Genomic DNA, 14,523 nt, shown 5'->3' on the forward strand with positions numbered 1-14,523 from the left:
GATTTATTGATCACTGTAAAATGTCTCTCTAGCGCTTCCCTCGCCCTCCCCTCTCCCTTCCTGTTTTCCCAACCATGATTCTCCTCTCCCTTCCCCTTTTCCCAACCATTATACCACTCTCCCTACCCCCTTCCCACTCTCAGTCCACAACAGAGACCCATATCAGATTCATCACTCATGTCATAAAATTAGTTTTTTTTACATGGCAGCAGTACAGTACAATACATAAAATTACCACAGTACTGTGTAGAAGTCTTAAGGCACCCTAGTGTGCGCGCTGTCTCTCTCTCTCTCTCTCTCTCTATATATATATATATATGTGTGTGTGTGTGCTGCTTTAAATAATATAAAAATATTTTAAATAAATGTGGCACAGTGGTTGTTACTGAGCTAATGATATGGGATTCATCGACTCTGCTTTGGTATTCAAATCCTCTATTCATAATCCTGGAAGTATTGCATTAAAAAAACAAACCAGTGATGTGTACAAAACTACCTGATTTTTGGTTCACTAATTCTCCAGGGAGGAAATCTGCCATCCTTGCTGGTTATGACGTCAGCCTTGCCAATGAAATTGTCACCCTCAAATCACCTAGTGAGCCCCTCAGTTGTACTAAAATATTGAAAGGGAGTCAAACTGGACGAATCCAGTCCCCCAACCCACCCTGCAAACGGTCTATGTACCAATATTCCTCATGGCCCTCAAATATTTGAGGTGTTTCAAAGAGTTGTGAAGTGGCGGTCTGACACAATCATTGTGTCTTCCTGATTGTTACTATGGGACCTCCGCATAGAAAAGGCCCAGACAGCGTGGATGTAGAGAAGATGTTTCCTGTAGTGGGGGAGTCCAGGACCACAGAGCACAGCCTCAGAACAGAAGGACATCCCTTTAGAACAGTGAGGAGGAGATATTTCTTTAGCCAGAGTGTGGTGAATCTGTGGAATTCACTGCCACAGATGGCTGTGGAGGCCAACTCCTTGGGTATAGTTAAAGTGGTAGTTGATAGGTTCTTGATGCGTAAGAGTGTTAAGGATTATGGGGAGAAGGCAGGAGAATGGGGTTGAAAGGGGTAATAAATCAGCCATGGAATGGCAGAGCAGACTGGATGGGCCAAATGGCCTAATTCTGCTCCTATATCTTATGGTTTTATGGTCCCCACCCAATGTGGAACATGGGAGAATAATCTTAAACATTGTGCGTAGGCCCATTGGAATCACACAGCATTGGGCCAGCCATGCAGAGGAGGTAGTGGCAATCCTCCATGTCGAATAATGCTTGAAGAAGCGCCGAAAATAGAGGGACGTTCTACGTGGGGCCTCACTGTCCATCACCAAGAGTGCCATGGTGACCATCACCACTGACCGAGTCCTGAAGGGTTGTGTTTGTAGCAGGGAGCAAGTGAACCAAGAGGTAAATGTCCACCCTACCTGTGCAGGCACACAGTGGAGACAAAGCCTTGTGTTCACATCTTGCTGAATGGCACCTCGAAGGTGTTCACCAGGATAAACTTCCAACGGTTTGCTCTAAACTGAACCTCCAGGGGGCGCTGTGGGCCATTAGCAGCAGAGATGCACACTACCACAATCTGTAACCTAATGGTCCAGCACATTACTCCCTCGATCCTCAGTAAAAATCCAGGGAATCATCCTGGTTCAATGGAAAGAGTGGAAATGCTGGGAGCAGTCCCGGACATAGTTGAAAACAAGTTAGCAACGTAGTGCCGTCCCTACAAAAGCAGAGGGCACAGGGAACACCACCAGTTGCAAGTTCCCCTTCAAACTGCACACAATCCAGATTTGAAAATGCCTCACAGATTCTTCACTGAGGAGTATAAATCTGGGAATTTTCTACTACCCAACAGCACTGGATCAGTTCATAAAGATGACTCCCCAGTGACATTTGGGATAGTAATAAATGCTGGTTTTGCCAGCAATGTCTAGGTCCAAAGACTTATTACTTTTTAAAAAAATTATATTATATATATATCTTGCCAAACTAGTGGAATAGACAAAGGGAATCTGTTTAACCTCCTAACTAAAAATAAAATTTCCATAATTCTCTTGAGCATATCATTCAAGAAAACGTCTTTGTGAGGGATTTTATTTGTTTGCAGCCTCTTTTTTAATAACAATGTGATAACTGAAAATGTTACAAAAATGTTATATTGCTGGTATACAAAAATAATCTGTCGAGGAATTCCATCTTTAATTTACAAGAGTGACAAGAAAACTGGAAATCGCTTTGAATGGCGGGGGGGGGTGCTTTTACTTGATGTGACTTATTGAAAATATGCTTTAAAATTATAATAATAGTCGTCTTGCAGTACTTCTCAGAACGCTAGATTTCATTTGAATTATGTAAAATAAATTAAATAAAATAAAGTAAAATAAATTATTTCGTAAAACCTAAAGTCATTATGCTTGAAATGAGCAATTTGGTGGATTGCTGCATAGATCACTTACGGTATCAAAATTAAGTATAACTCAATAAGTAAAGGTAATTGCAAAAGTTCAAAGAAAGTAGTCACAAGTCTGGCAACTTTTCCAGAAGTTTACGGACTTTCCCTCGAAGTTGTTTGTTTCTAGGGCTCGATGTTTTCTCTGCTTTTTTTTTTATCCTGGCTGGAATCTCTCGTGATGTTTTCCTTCCAATGGGCGGAGAGATTCTGTCTTTAACGTCTAACTAATCCCAGGCTCGGGTTTTAACCCGTTCATTTTTCAGCTTTAAGAAAAACAAGCGAGGTGTGGTACGGTGGTGCATGCGCAGTGTCACTTGTTTTTCTCTCCTTGCGATCTGTCAATCAAGCTAGCAAGAAGCTGTCGCCTCATGCTCCGCTGCTGATTGGACAGATTAGTGGACGTCTCTCTAATTTACTGGTCGAACCTATCTGTCAGTCTGTCCGCGGCCCGCCTTCCGCGATGCGGAGCCTATATTTAAAGTGACACACACCCAGAAGTAAGGTAGTTTGCTTTCTTGTCGTGCCGGTCAGTTGGCAAGTAGTCGACAGTTCGAGATTCAATCAAGCCGAAAGCGCAGAAATGATTCTAGAGAAGCTGAAGACTTTTTCACTGATATTCGACAGCCCCGATCCCGACTCGGTGCCTGTGTACAGCACTGGCGATGAAGTGTCAGGCAAAGTTGTCCTGGAAGTGACCCGGCCAATGAAAGTGCAGTCCCTGAAGTTGCACACCGAGGGCTACGCGAAGGTGCACTGGACCGAGTCTCGGAGTGCCGGCTCCAGCACGGCTTACACCCAGAATTACAGCGATGAAGTGGAGTACTATAACAAGAGGGTGAACCTCATCCAAGCAGGTCAGCAGCCTGTCGCCACATGTTTCTAACCAGTCGACAGCTTTTCCTGAGAAGTGGGGAATCCGAGGTTGTTTTGCAGAACACTGGGATTGCAGGAGAAATTATGAACACCTGCATGTGAACAATGAGTTTATTGGCCTTTTGCTATGCTGTATCGTGAGAGAAAGTAAAGGGGAAGGGGGGGGGGGTGGGAAAGGTGAGCACAGCCTAAATGCGTGAACTGTCAACTGCAAACCTGGGCAGCAACAGCAGTTCTTCTGCCCTGGTTTATTCGGCGTGTTGCTACTTCATTGTCAGTGTGTTTGGTGAAAGATGCACCAAACATGGGCTGCTTTTGTAGATCAGCACGTTACTGGTGCTCTGTAAGTGAATCTAGTGACCTTGCTAGGAGATCAAGGTTTTTATTTCACTTTTTGTTTGGAAGGCTGTGTGTGTGTGTGCGCGCGCGCGGAGTTGTATTGTCCTTCCACGGCTTTCTGTCTTCTCTGGAGCATGGGTTAGTTCTGAATTAGAACAGATGAATCGAGACTCTGTCTGCTTGCTGGTCTTTGTCTAGAGGAACAAATCCCCAGTCGTTTTTTTTGTTTGTCACAGAGATCCCTTCTAGGATTTAGACGTCCATTTAAAGAATCGTTTCTGCCGGTACCTTTTAAATGCCATTTCCACTCAGCAGTCTATTTACCCCCGTCAGTTATGTCTCTGCAGTGCCCCTATTTAACCCAGTTCTCCATCCCATCCAAGTATCTGTCAAGTTTTCCCCTTTTAATTGTTTCAACACCTGCCCACGACTGACAAGGAGGTGGGTCAGGGACGGGTACGCCAATTTCGAAGCTTTCAAAAAGATGCAAAATTCTGATTGAATTATATTTGGTATTCCATTGAGCAGAGGCAAGTTAACTTAAAGTGAGAATAAATATTTGAAAGGAAGGATTTGGAAATTGACGGATGAGGCGGGGGGGGGGGGTGGAGTGGGACTACCAGCAAAGAGCTGGGATGGATTCAGTAGGCAGTATGTTCTACCAGGTGATATCATTCAGTGAAGAAGGGTTCTTGTTTCTGCGGTGGTGGCTCTGGACTATAAATCAGAGGTCTGACCATCTCCCACGACATCAGCCTTTCCCACTGGCAAAAAAAAACTTGCTTTAGGGTAACCAATCAAGTTGTGGGGGAAATTAGATAGCAGGAAGCAGAACTTGCAGGACTGTTTCAGATTTTTTCAGAACCCTTGGATGGAAGAAGTGGCTTGGAAGAAGGCAGAAAATGAGATGAGATGAGGTGGGGTAGGGGTGGAGAGAAACACACTCCTACCAGAAATATAGGATGAGATAGGGCTTGTAGCTTCTGCTCTGGACTAGTCAGGACTTTGTGGTCTTTGCTTTCATGTTTTGTTATTGTCTTGTGAGATCCTCAAAGTCACACCATAGGTGATGAAGTCATTGTAAAGGATTCTTAAAGACTGCCCTAGCATACCTTTTTTGTAATTAAAGGGATTGTTTCACTTGGGTAAGAGGTTTCTCCTCCAAGTCCCAGCCAGTGGATGCTGGCTCACTCTAGTCCACTATGTGGGTGCAGAAAGCAGTGAACAGGATTTCTTAGTGCATTGAGTAGCAAGTAAGGACATGTCTCTTCCTACATGGGCTGTTTGTTATATTGCTTTGTAAGTAGTCATTGTGTGGGCAGTACCCCGGAGGAGGAGGAGAGTGGAGTTGTCGTCACTGACAGCCTTGAGCTCTCAGGTTTGTCAAGGGAATCTAGGCATGGCTGAAAGTCATAAACACAGGAGGCTGAGCAGATGCTGGAAGTCTTGAGCAACACACACAAAATGCCGGAGGAGCTCAGTAAGTCAGGCAACTTCCATGCACGGGAATACAGCCAACATTTGGGCATGATGAAGCCGTTTCAGCCCAAAATATTGACTGCTTATCTACCCCTCTCCTTCCCCCAACCCCACCATAGATGTTGCCTGACCTGCTGAATTCCTGCAGCATTTTGTGTTTATGGTTAAAAATCAGTACACACAAAACCCCTTTTTTTAAAAAAAAAGCAGCACTTCAGTTTCTGGAGCAAGTCTCACTTCCTTTTCAGAACAAATAAAAGCATTTTTTAAGCAAATTTTTTTCTCTCTCTTTAAAACGGTAATGAGGGAAAGGTAGTAGTTAACCAACAAAATCTCACACTTTCACCAGAAAAGTGGCATCACGAGGGTGGCAATCGCGAATGTGCTCAAGTCTTTGAATTGAAACTTGAGCCCACCACTTGCTCATTTTTTTAAAAGAGACAGCCTGAAGGTTTGAGGTTTTCTCAATCAGTGCAAAATTCAGTCAGTTCAGAAAGTTAACGGTGTGAAGCACGGAAATTGCGGAGCAAAATTGGAGAGTGACAGTCAGGAGTGGTGAATGATTGTATGTGTATAAAGCAGAACCATCACCAACGTCTTATTGTCTTGATGAGAAAATAATTTTTTTCAGCATTTTATTCATCTTTACATCCTGTATACTACTGAAATTGGGCAACTGAGCTTCCGTACCCCATGTTGCAGTACGCTGGCTCTGAGGGTAACTGTTGTCTCTGCACTCCCACCAACCATCTACCTAGCCCTTCTTGCTACCTGAACAACTTTGAACTAGCATTATAACATCTAACTGTGCCTAATAAATACAATTGATCTCCTGTCACCTGCCCTAACAGCCTATTATTCTTCTCTGGTCTTCTGTCCCAAAAGTTGTGATATAACTTACTGATGCTCCTGGGCTGGAGGCTGACCCCCTCACGTGGTCACCTAGGCAGGGGTTCATTGGCCGAACTCTGACTTGTTTGGCCCATTGCATTTCAGTGCTTTTGTTCCGACAGATCTGGCCCAGTGAGGCAGTCCTAAGGTTGCCGAACTGCCAACTAAAAATAATTGCCTTACTGCTGAGGCTTGATATTCAGTAATTTACCCTTCCGTTGATTTGGTTTCCAGGGAAGAATTGGATTATTGACTGGAGCAGGTGGGACGTTTTAAATTTTAAATACTGTACAGAATCCACTCCATTATGGGGCATAGCCACATTCCTCACTGCAAGGGTTTTTCTGTCTAATTTTCGGTTGGTGGGCGACTATGAGATGAAGCTTTGTGTGATGAACAATTCCACCAGATTTGGACACCTGCTGTGATGTCCTCACTTCCCCCCCCCCCACCCCCCACCTTCTTCCAGGTACAAATCCCATGGTGATAGGTGATTCACAGGCATGAAATCCATTTGTGCTGTTTTCTCACCAGACATCTCAAAGCATGTTTTCTTTTTGGAAGTGCAGTGATGTAGGAAATAACCCAAAGGTCCTGCAGACAGCATTATCAGAATGGCCAGATGATCCAGGGAAACACACCAGTTCTTTAAAATGATGCCAGAGGATTCTCTGTCCTCCTGCAGTGCAGAGAACTTGGGTGGGAGCTCATCAGAGAGGAAACATCTTCAGGGGTGCAGCCCTCACTCTGTGCTGGACATGCCAGCCTGCTTTACGTCCAAGATAATTTCTAAGGTTTGAACCCAAGAACCTACACAAGGGAGCAGGTGTTGATGTGACCATTTCTTTACAATTGAGTTTGTGAAAACAGAGTGTTGGTTTCATGCATTTGATAATAGCATGGAAAGTGCATTTTTTTTAATATCATGATCATATCCTTTAGTCTCTTCTTCACTTGCTATATGATAGTCTTTGATATCGGTGCATCAGAAGAATAATAAAGAATTAAGTGAATTTTTGTTTCTGAAGACTTGTTTCGTACTTTTTTCAGATAACGGAAATTTCACAGTTCTCCAGGCTGGTCGTCATGAGTTCCCATTCAGCTTCCAGCTTCCTGAAGAGTGAGTCTCCGAACTTTTTCCTATGTCTGTCCTTGTGGATTCCTAGCTTCTACCAAATGCAACTGGTTAACATGGGGGGGGGGGGTCAAGGTGCAAACTCCAAAGCTACACAAGATTGCTAAAAGTTGAGACAGAGCATCTCAGAATATTGTTTAATTGATATTAAGCTTTGACTTGAAGCCTTATTGGAGCGAGGGACAATTAAGGAAAGTGCACAGCCATTAAGTCTTGGGGCATGAAGGGTGCAGGGAGTAGACTGTGAGTGCTGGTAGGTATGCAGTATAAATGAAGGTTATGTAGGGTAACTGCTATCTGAACAGGAGCTGCATGCACCCGCCAATTAGTTCTTCTATCGTAGAAGCAAAGCTGCTCCAGAAAATGTTTCTCTGAATAATCCTGTGAGCTGTGCCAGGTTTTTAATGTGTGGGTTTCCCTCAATACAGGAACTTGGTCACATCCTTTGAGGGAAAACATGGCAGTGTGCGATACTGGGTCAAAGCCAAACTTCATCGCCCTTGGGCCACTGTCAAGAAAATCAAAAAGGAGTTCACGGTGATTGAGCCGATCGATATCAACACACCTTCATTATTGGTAAGAAGCCCTGAAACCATCACCAACTTGCTAACAGTACAAGGGCACTCGAGGGAGTGGGGGCATGGGTGGTAGGTGGTTCACACTCCCCTGTTAAATCCTGTAACCGTGTTCAATTCCAGGCTTGCTCCTCACTGGAGGGAGTGCAGGATCAGCTTATCACAATAGTGCCAGCAACTTAAAAGAGCTGGTTTACGAAAGCAATGTACCTAATAGGTTTGCTTTCCTGCCATGAGTTTAAATTAAAGTTTGATCTCATTGAGGTGCTTTGAATTATTTGAAGGAGAGGACAGGGAGAACCTGTCTAACTGGCTGTAATAAAATTGGGGAGGTACCGTCCTTGTGCAGGCATACACGTTGTCTTCTTCCAGATTTAATGAATGGCCCTGCTCATAGGATTGAGTATTCATAGACGAAAAAGGGATTAAATGGTGGTGAGGTCATGCTGGGCCATTGTCTCTAATGACTGATTAGGAACTCGGGCAGTTACCTTGTCTGCCACTTGCATTCCTCACCTTTTGTCTTGCTAGGCTCCACAAGCAGGCACAAAGGAGAAGTCAGCTCGTGTCTGGTACTGCAACCTTGGCCATCTAGCTCTGACAGCAAAAATTGACCGGAAAGGCTACACACCAGGTAAACGGGGCTTTCCTTTGTTAGATTTTAAAAGAGGTGCATTCTGTTTGTTATTGATCATGACCATGGCACATCAGAGAACACTTTACACACAGTGTAGTATAGTCACAGTAAGAAACAAGAGTATGAGAAGGCCTCTTATGCCTGGCTCCCCGAACATATTACCACTGATCTTTTTCCTGAACTTTTCTACAAATCCTATAGCTTTAGTTTTTTCAAAAAATCTCTTGAATATGCACGGTGACCGATAGTAATTGGCAAGAGAATCCCAGAAATTTGCCAGCCTTGAGGAAGAGGTTTCTTCTCATTTCAGTCCTAAATGACTGGCCCTTGAGGTGGAAGCCACCTGCTAGTATCTATCTAGTCCCTCTGAGTTTACATTGCATTATCTGCAGCCTTTCCTGTCTTATAACTATACAACAATATGCGCCAAACAAGTTATGTAATAAATAACCAGCTATTCTGAGCAATTTTTTGAAAAAGGCTGGATATTATGCTTTATAAACTAATTTTCTGGCTATGCATTCAGGGTAGGTTCACTCTATTTAGCATAGGTTGCATAAATTCAGCTTGTGTTTTATTATGGTTGGTAGAATGACCTAATTGCGATGATAAGAATGGAGGGGTTCAAAAGAACTGACATTGGGAAATTTTTTTAAAAACTTGGACATCTTATCATGACATCGGAGCCTGGTTGTGCATGGTGGCTACTGGGTTAAGTGGGGATTTAGTGATCAAGTTTGCCATATTTCCATTGGCTGAGAGCAATCAAGGCATCCAAAGGCAACACATTGCTATGGTTCCAAATAAGATATTAGATTGGATGGCCAAACAGGATCAAGTGGCTGAAAGGCCTCTTGAAACTTTGAAGCTCTTTTTTAAAAGAAGAAAGCAAGGATGGAATTTTGAACTGACCCTTTGTGAAGGAGGTATTAGGTTAAAATTTTAACCCTGTTGCAGTTATAGTTTAATACTTCTTGAATAAAGGAGAGTAATATTGTGCATAGGGATTAATTACATCCAATCTCTCGGATACGACACCCTACTGCTGTTTTAGCATTGCCCCTCTCCCGGTGCCAGCTTGCAATCCAGTAACGTCAACCCTCTGGTCTGTTTCCCCAGGTGAGGTGATCCCAATTTTTGCCGAAGTGGACAACTGCTGCTCCCGCACAGTGACTCCTAAAGCAGCCATCATCCAGATGCAGACCTTCATTGCCAGGGGCACGACCAAGCAGAAGAAATCAGTGGTGGCCACCCTGCATGGTGAAGGGGTGGCCCCACGCAAGAGGGGAACGTGGCACGGGCGCCCGCTGAAAATCCCACCTGTCTCGCCTTCTCTCCAGTGCCGTGTGATTCATGTGGACTATACACTGAGGGTAAGACCTGGGATTAGTCACGGATGTGGGGAGGAGGAATGCTGGAAAGGGAGGCAGAGAATTGAGGGATGGTTTGCAGGATTGAGGAATATTTTCTGGAGGCACTTTCTAATGGGAGAAATTTGTCTTTTATCTGTATTAGGTTTATGTTGAAATTCCGGGAACGTCCAAACTGTCCCTGGAGCTGCCACTAGTGATTGGCACCATCCCACTGCACCCGTTTGGAAGCCGGTCGTCCAGCGTGGGGAGCCAGTACAGTATGGACATCAACTGGCTGCGTCTCACCCTCCCAGAGAGGCCAGAGCGTAAGTATCTCGCCACTTGCGTCAAGAGTTTGAGTAGTGGGACGGAGAGGCACCATGTTGGGACGTGCGCGAGTGGTTTGCAAGCTTATTCTGTGTCCTTGTCTCGAATCCCTCCTTTGGTGTCTGTGTCCCTTTGCCCATTCATGCCTGTGGTGATGCTTAGTATTTTGTCCATGCAGCTACAACATTAAGGATAAGGGGATGGGGATAAAGATGAGAGAATTGGGTGGGAGGGTGGTTAAATGGTTAAAAGGCCCCAGAAGCAGATAGCTCCCCGTAAGGGAAAAGGGGAGAAATTCAAGGGCTTGTAGTACAAAAAAAAAGGGACTCTGACGTTGCAACTACTTCCATTTACAGAGCACCTTTTTTTTTAATGCGAAAGATTTCCCCACGTGCTTTACAGGAGTGTTAGCAGACCATTATGCCACATCAGGACATGATCAGGCAGGAGTCCGGAAGCTTGGTCGCAGAGTTGTGTCTTCAGCTTCGTCACTCTCTCCCTGTCTTAGGGATAGTGTGGGGTGGAGGATGCAAGGATGGGGGTCCATAGAAAATTACAAAGTTGAGATTGGCTGTTTGGTAAAGATGTTGGGGGTTCCATAATCAAAGTGGAACATGCACACAATTTAGCCAGGATCTAATTGAATGGCAGAACATCGACTAGGGGGCTGGGTGTTGACCCACAAAGGGGTGAGTGGTCTTTGCCACAGCAACAGTCTTCACTCATTATGTACAAGGCCTCTATTGTTGAACCTGCTCCAACCTCCTGTCTCCCCTTGATATCAGACCCTGGGAGGGCTTTATGACTTTTACAAACCCTGTTTTAATTTCTAGTCCTTCCTCTTCACATTTACCTTAATGTGCCCGCTTTCTATTTCAGCACCTCCTGATTACTTGGAGGTAGTCTCTGAGGAAGAGGCTGGCCAAACAGACCAAAGACTGTCCATTCCTGAGAATGAGGAAGAACGAGGGGGAATGCTGGGGCATCCCTTCTTTGTCTATGTACAGGAGTTCCGAAATCGCCCCCCACCCATTTATTCAGAAGTAAGGTGGCTTTTTTGCTTCTCACAAGCCTTCTCCCCACCCTCTATAACCCTGTAATCTCCTTTTCCTCTTCCTAGTGGATCTATCCCATTTTCTTAGGGTGCATTGGTTATTTTCTCAGAGAATGGGGCAAATTGAAACTTCCTGCTGTGGAATTAAATTTCATATTCTCCCCAATCTCTGGGAAGTGATCTTTCTCCTGAAGTTGTGACTGGGTCTGGTAATGATGGCTTCTGCACCCCATCCAATCCTTTCCCAGTCACCCCTTAGCCTTCTGTGCTCGTGAAGAGTCCCAGCCTGCTCAAGTTTTCTGACATCAGGATGGTCTCGCTTGTGTACCGGTTGACTTTGTAGTAGGCAGGTTCAGCATGCTCCATTGACTGACTATTTATGCGTCAGTCTCGATCATCACTTAATGAATGGAAACAAATTTGAAAAACAAGATGAGAAACACATCCTCAGGGCACTATTAAGCAAAGTCTCTTTGCCCTGCCTGAGTGGAATCCAAGTCAGTGAAACCAATTTAAGAACCTTTCCCTTAACTCTGTTTCTGTGTCATCCATGGCCAATCCCTATAACCGTAATAATTAGTCAACCATTTTAATGTAAAATGGAACTTCAGAAGTGTACACTTGTTTGCAGTGGTATCTAAGCAGAGTTCTGGCAAGATCTACATCTTGGCCTCCTGTGGGAAATTAGCTCAGCATTTTATTTTCAGTCAACTTGCTAGCCTGCATTGTTACATGTCACCCCACCTAGGGTCACTTGCAATGATTTCCTGGTGAGCCTGTCATCCACTTGCTTATCTTGCTGCACTTTCTCTCCATCCAGATTGACCCTCATCCCCAGGGACTGGAGATGCGTCGCCGATGTATGACCTGCTGAAGATTCCTCTGCGTAATTCTGGGGGAGAAAATGGAGCAAAAGAGAGATTTTAAAACCCACTTTCAGAGCCTTGGCTAATGCCAGCACCTTGAAGAGGAAATTCAGGATATTGCTGTCTGAAAGTGAAAGGGACAGTGTTTGAAAGGGAGCAGAGCGCGACCTCTGACTGCTGGAGATGCTACAAGTCTGATCATCAGCCACCTTCGCCTTTTGCTGTGCTATTTGTCATCTTCTCTTGGCGTTCCACTTCGTTGAGCTTGGCGCCCTGTCGAACGGTAGACCACCGGGGGTCTGATGAGTTGGGTGTGACTGTGCGGCAGGAGATGGGTAGGTCATGTTGGCCATGCCTGGACCTTGAGCCCAGCAAGACCACCTTCCCTGCCAGGGCAACTGTATGGCTGTATGTCTCAGCAGATGGTACTCACACTTGACCAGTTGACACATGTGGGGTGACTGTGGGAAGGAGATGTCTCGATGTCAGCTACTGACTCTGACAGCTAGGTAGCCACCCTATTAAGCTGATGTTTGGAAGTTTGCAGAAGGGCGGGAGAAAGTTCAGAGCATCTGATGAGGATACAATGGCATTGACGGTCTAATCCTGTCAGATCTAATCTGCCTGCTCTGTGAGTACCACTGGCCAGTCCGCACTGTGGTTACCATGCATGGACTCTTCCCATAGATTGGAGAAGGGTGCCCAGATCTTAATGGAATAGTGGAGATGTGAAGATTTAGTCTTCAGTGGCAGAGAGGAGTTTCAAAGTCAGGGATTTTCATTTTAAAAAAAAAATGCTTCTCAACAGTTCCTGCATCTAATCCTCTTTGACCCAAACGTTCAGTCCAAATTCTAAGGCAGGCCAATACTGTCTCTTGTGCAGTATTGGAATACTTGACCTGTTTTATAAAACCTTGACCCTGTAATCTTTAATGTTTAGGCTGCACCTTTGTTTAAAAGTGAATGATGGACAGGGTGAGCATGGGGAGGAATGAAGAAGAAGGATAGGGTTAAGTTAGTGAGATGAGTTTTGTAGGAAGTAATTGGTCAGCGAGATGGGTTTTGAAGGAGAGGGAGAAGTGGAGAGCCAGAGAGTTTTGAGAAGGAATACTTGTATAATTTTTTTAAAAGTGATGGGCTTACAGCTTAACTTTATTGTAGTTGTTTGGTTAATAAGGATGGGTTATGATAGCATCATATGTGATCAGCAGAACCAACAACTTTCTCTGTAACCATTAACTCTTTACAAAGGGCTTCACTTTAAATTCTGTAGATTACCAAAGGATTGAAGGAAAGACGGATTATGAGCTGACCATCTCCATACTGTGGAGATGTGCCTATAACAAGATTTCGGGTCATGCCAGTCCTCTAGCCTTAGAAACGGAGGAGCTTTGTGCATTTGCTTCAGACTTTCACTGAAGAATATTGATCTTTGATTTTTGATGTACACTTTGCCTATCTTTTTTTAAATAAAGAAATATACTTCTTAGCAAATGTAATTACAATCCACGCTGGTGACATGTGGTGAACAATATTAAAGATTATCAAACATCCGGGATTAAAAAAGTAATCTCCAGCAAACTGCTACGAGTAAATATCCAAGGGTGCATTTTATATTAAAAACTTATATTTTTCTCTCAATGTTAGTTGTGAAAATAGTGGAGATGGGTGGAAAAGCATACTGATAAACATCATCAATTTCATATTCTCCAATTGTTTGAGATGAGAATAATAGAGAAACAGAAAGCTGTATGATATTCTACAGGGATAATGCCAGTTCAATTGGCAATTACTTGGCTTGAAGGAGATGTTTCCAACTATTGTATGGAAGATTGATGATAAATCTTCTATTTTGTATAACAAATCTAAGATACTTTTCAAACAGTTAAATTCTTTGTTTAAAAATATATTTTTGTATCTTTTCCTATACAATAAAATATTTCTAAATTATTCTTCCTGTGATAATGTTTTTTTTTTCCTCTTAATTATTTGATGCATTGACTGATGAAAACAGTTTCTAGACACTACCTTCTCTGGCTTGGTTGGGGCAGTGTGGCCAGAGGCCTAGCAGAATGCTCTTTACACTGGGAGGAATGGGAGCCTGACAATGGGTTGATGAGTTTAGTTGGTCTTGATATCCTTGGGATCAAGATACAGTTCAAAACGCTCGAGGTTCCTAGTGACAACTGCATGCTTCCTTAATTCCTGCTGGCTCAATTATTTCACTGGTCTGCACCAAGTGGAATTGGAAATTACACAGGATGGGGTGCTGGGCAAAATGCCAACCTCAACAAGCGCAAACATAGAAACAAGATTGTTTTATTTTAGAGATACAGTATGGAACAGACCTTTCCAGCCCGACAAGCTGTGCCGTACATCAACCCTTCTATTTAACACTAGCCTAATCACAGGACAGTTTGCAATGACCAATTACCTTACTAACCAGTACGTTTTTGGCCTGTGGGAGGAAAGCAGAGCACCCATGCAGTCACAGGGAGAATGCACAAGCTCCTCCCAGACGGCGCCAGAATTAAAC

The 14,523-nt window shown here is 44.0% G+C and overlaps 1 protein-coding gene across 3 annotated transcripts in view; it reads left to right on the top strand.

The window, feature by feature from the left end:
* The window catches only part of LOC140188117 (arrestin domain-containing protein 3-like), a 36,752-nt gene extending 22,815 nt beyond the window's left edge, over positions 1–13,937 (top strand). Inside the window, exons 1-8 of one of the 3 annotated variants that reach the window (XM_072244077.1) lie at positions 2,952–3,313; positions 7,092–7,161; positions 7,605–7,752; positions 8,283–8,385; positions 9,508–9,761; positions 9,904–10,066; positions 10,947–11,110; positions 11,942–13,937. In XM_072244077.1, coding sequence (XP_072100178.1) covers positions 3,040–3,313; positions 7,092–7,161; positions 7,605–7,752; positions 8,283–8,385; positions 9,508–9,761; positions 9,904–10,066; positions 10,947–11,110; positions 11,942–11,995 — 1,230 coding nt within the window. In that variant the 5' untranslated portion in view covers positions 2,952–3,039 and the 3' untranslated portion in view covers positions 11,996–13,937. Of the gene's footprint in view, positions 1–2,951; positions 3,314–7,091; positions 7,162–7,604; positions 7,753–8,282; positions 8,386–9,507; positions 9,762–9,903; positions 10,067–10,946; positions 11,111–11,941 lie in introns of those variants that run through there. The other 2 variants (XM_072244078.1, XM_072244079.1) reach the window with 2 other exon arrangements.
* Positions 13,938–14,523: the final 586 nt, after the last annotated feature.

The sequence above is a fragment of the Mobula birostris genome, chromosome 26 (genome assembly GCF_030028105.1).
Source record: "Mobula birostris isolate sMobBir1 chromosome 26, sMobBir1.hap1, whole genome shotgun sequence".
NCBI classification, from domain to species: domain Eukaryota; kingdom Metazoa; phylum Chordata; class Chondrichthyes; order Myliobatiformes; family Myliobatidae; genus Mobula; species Mobula birostris.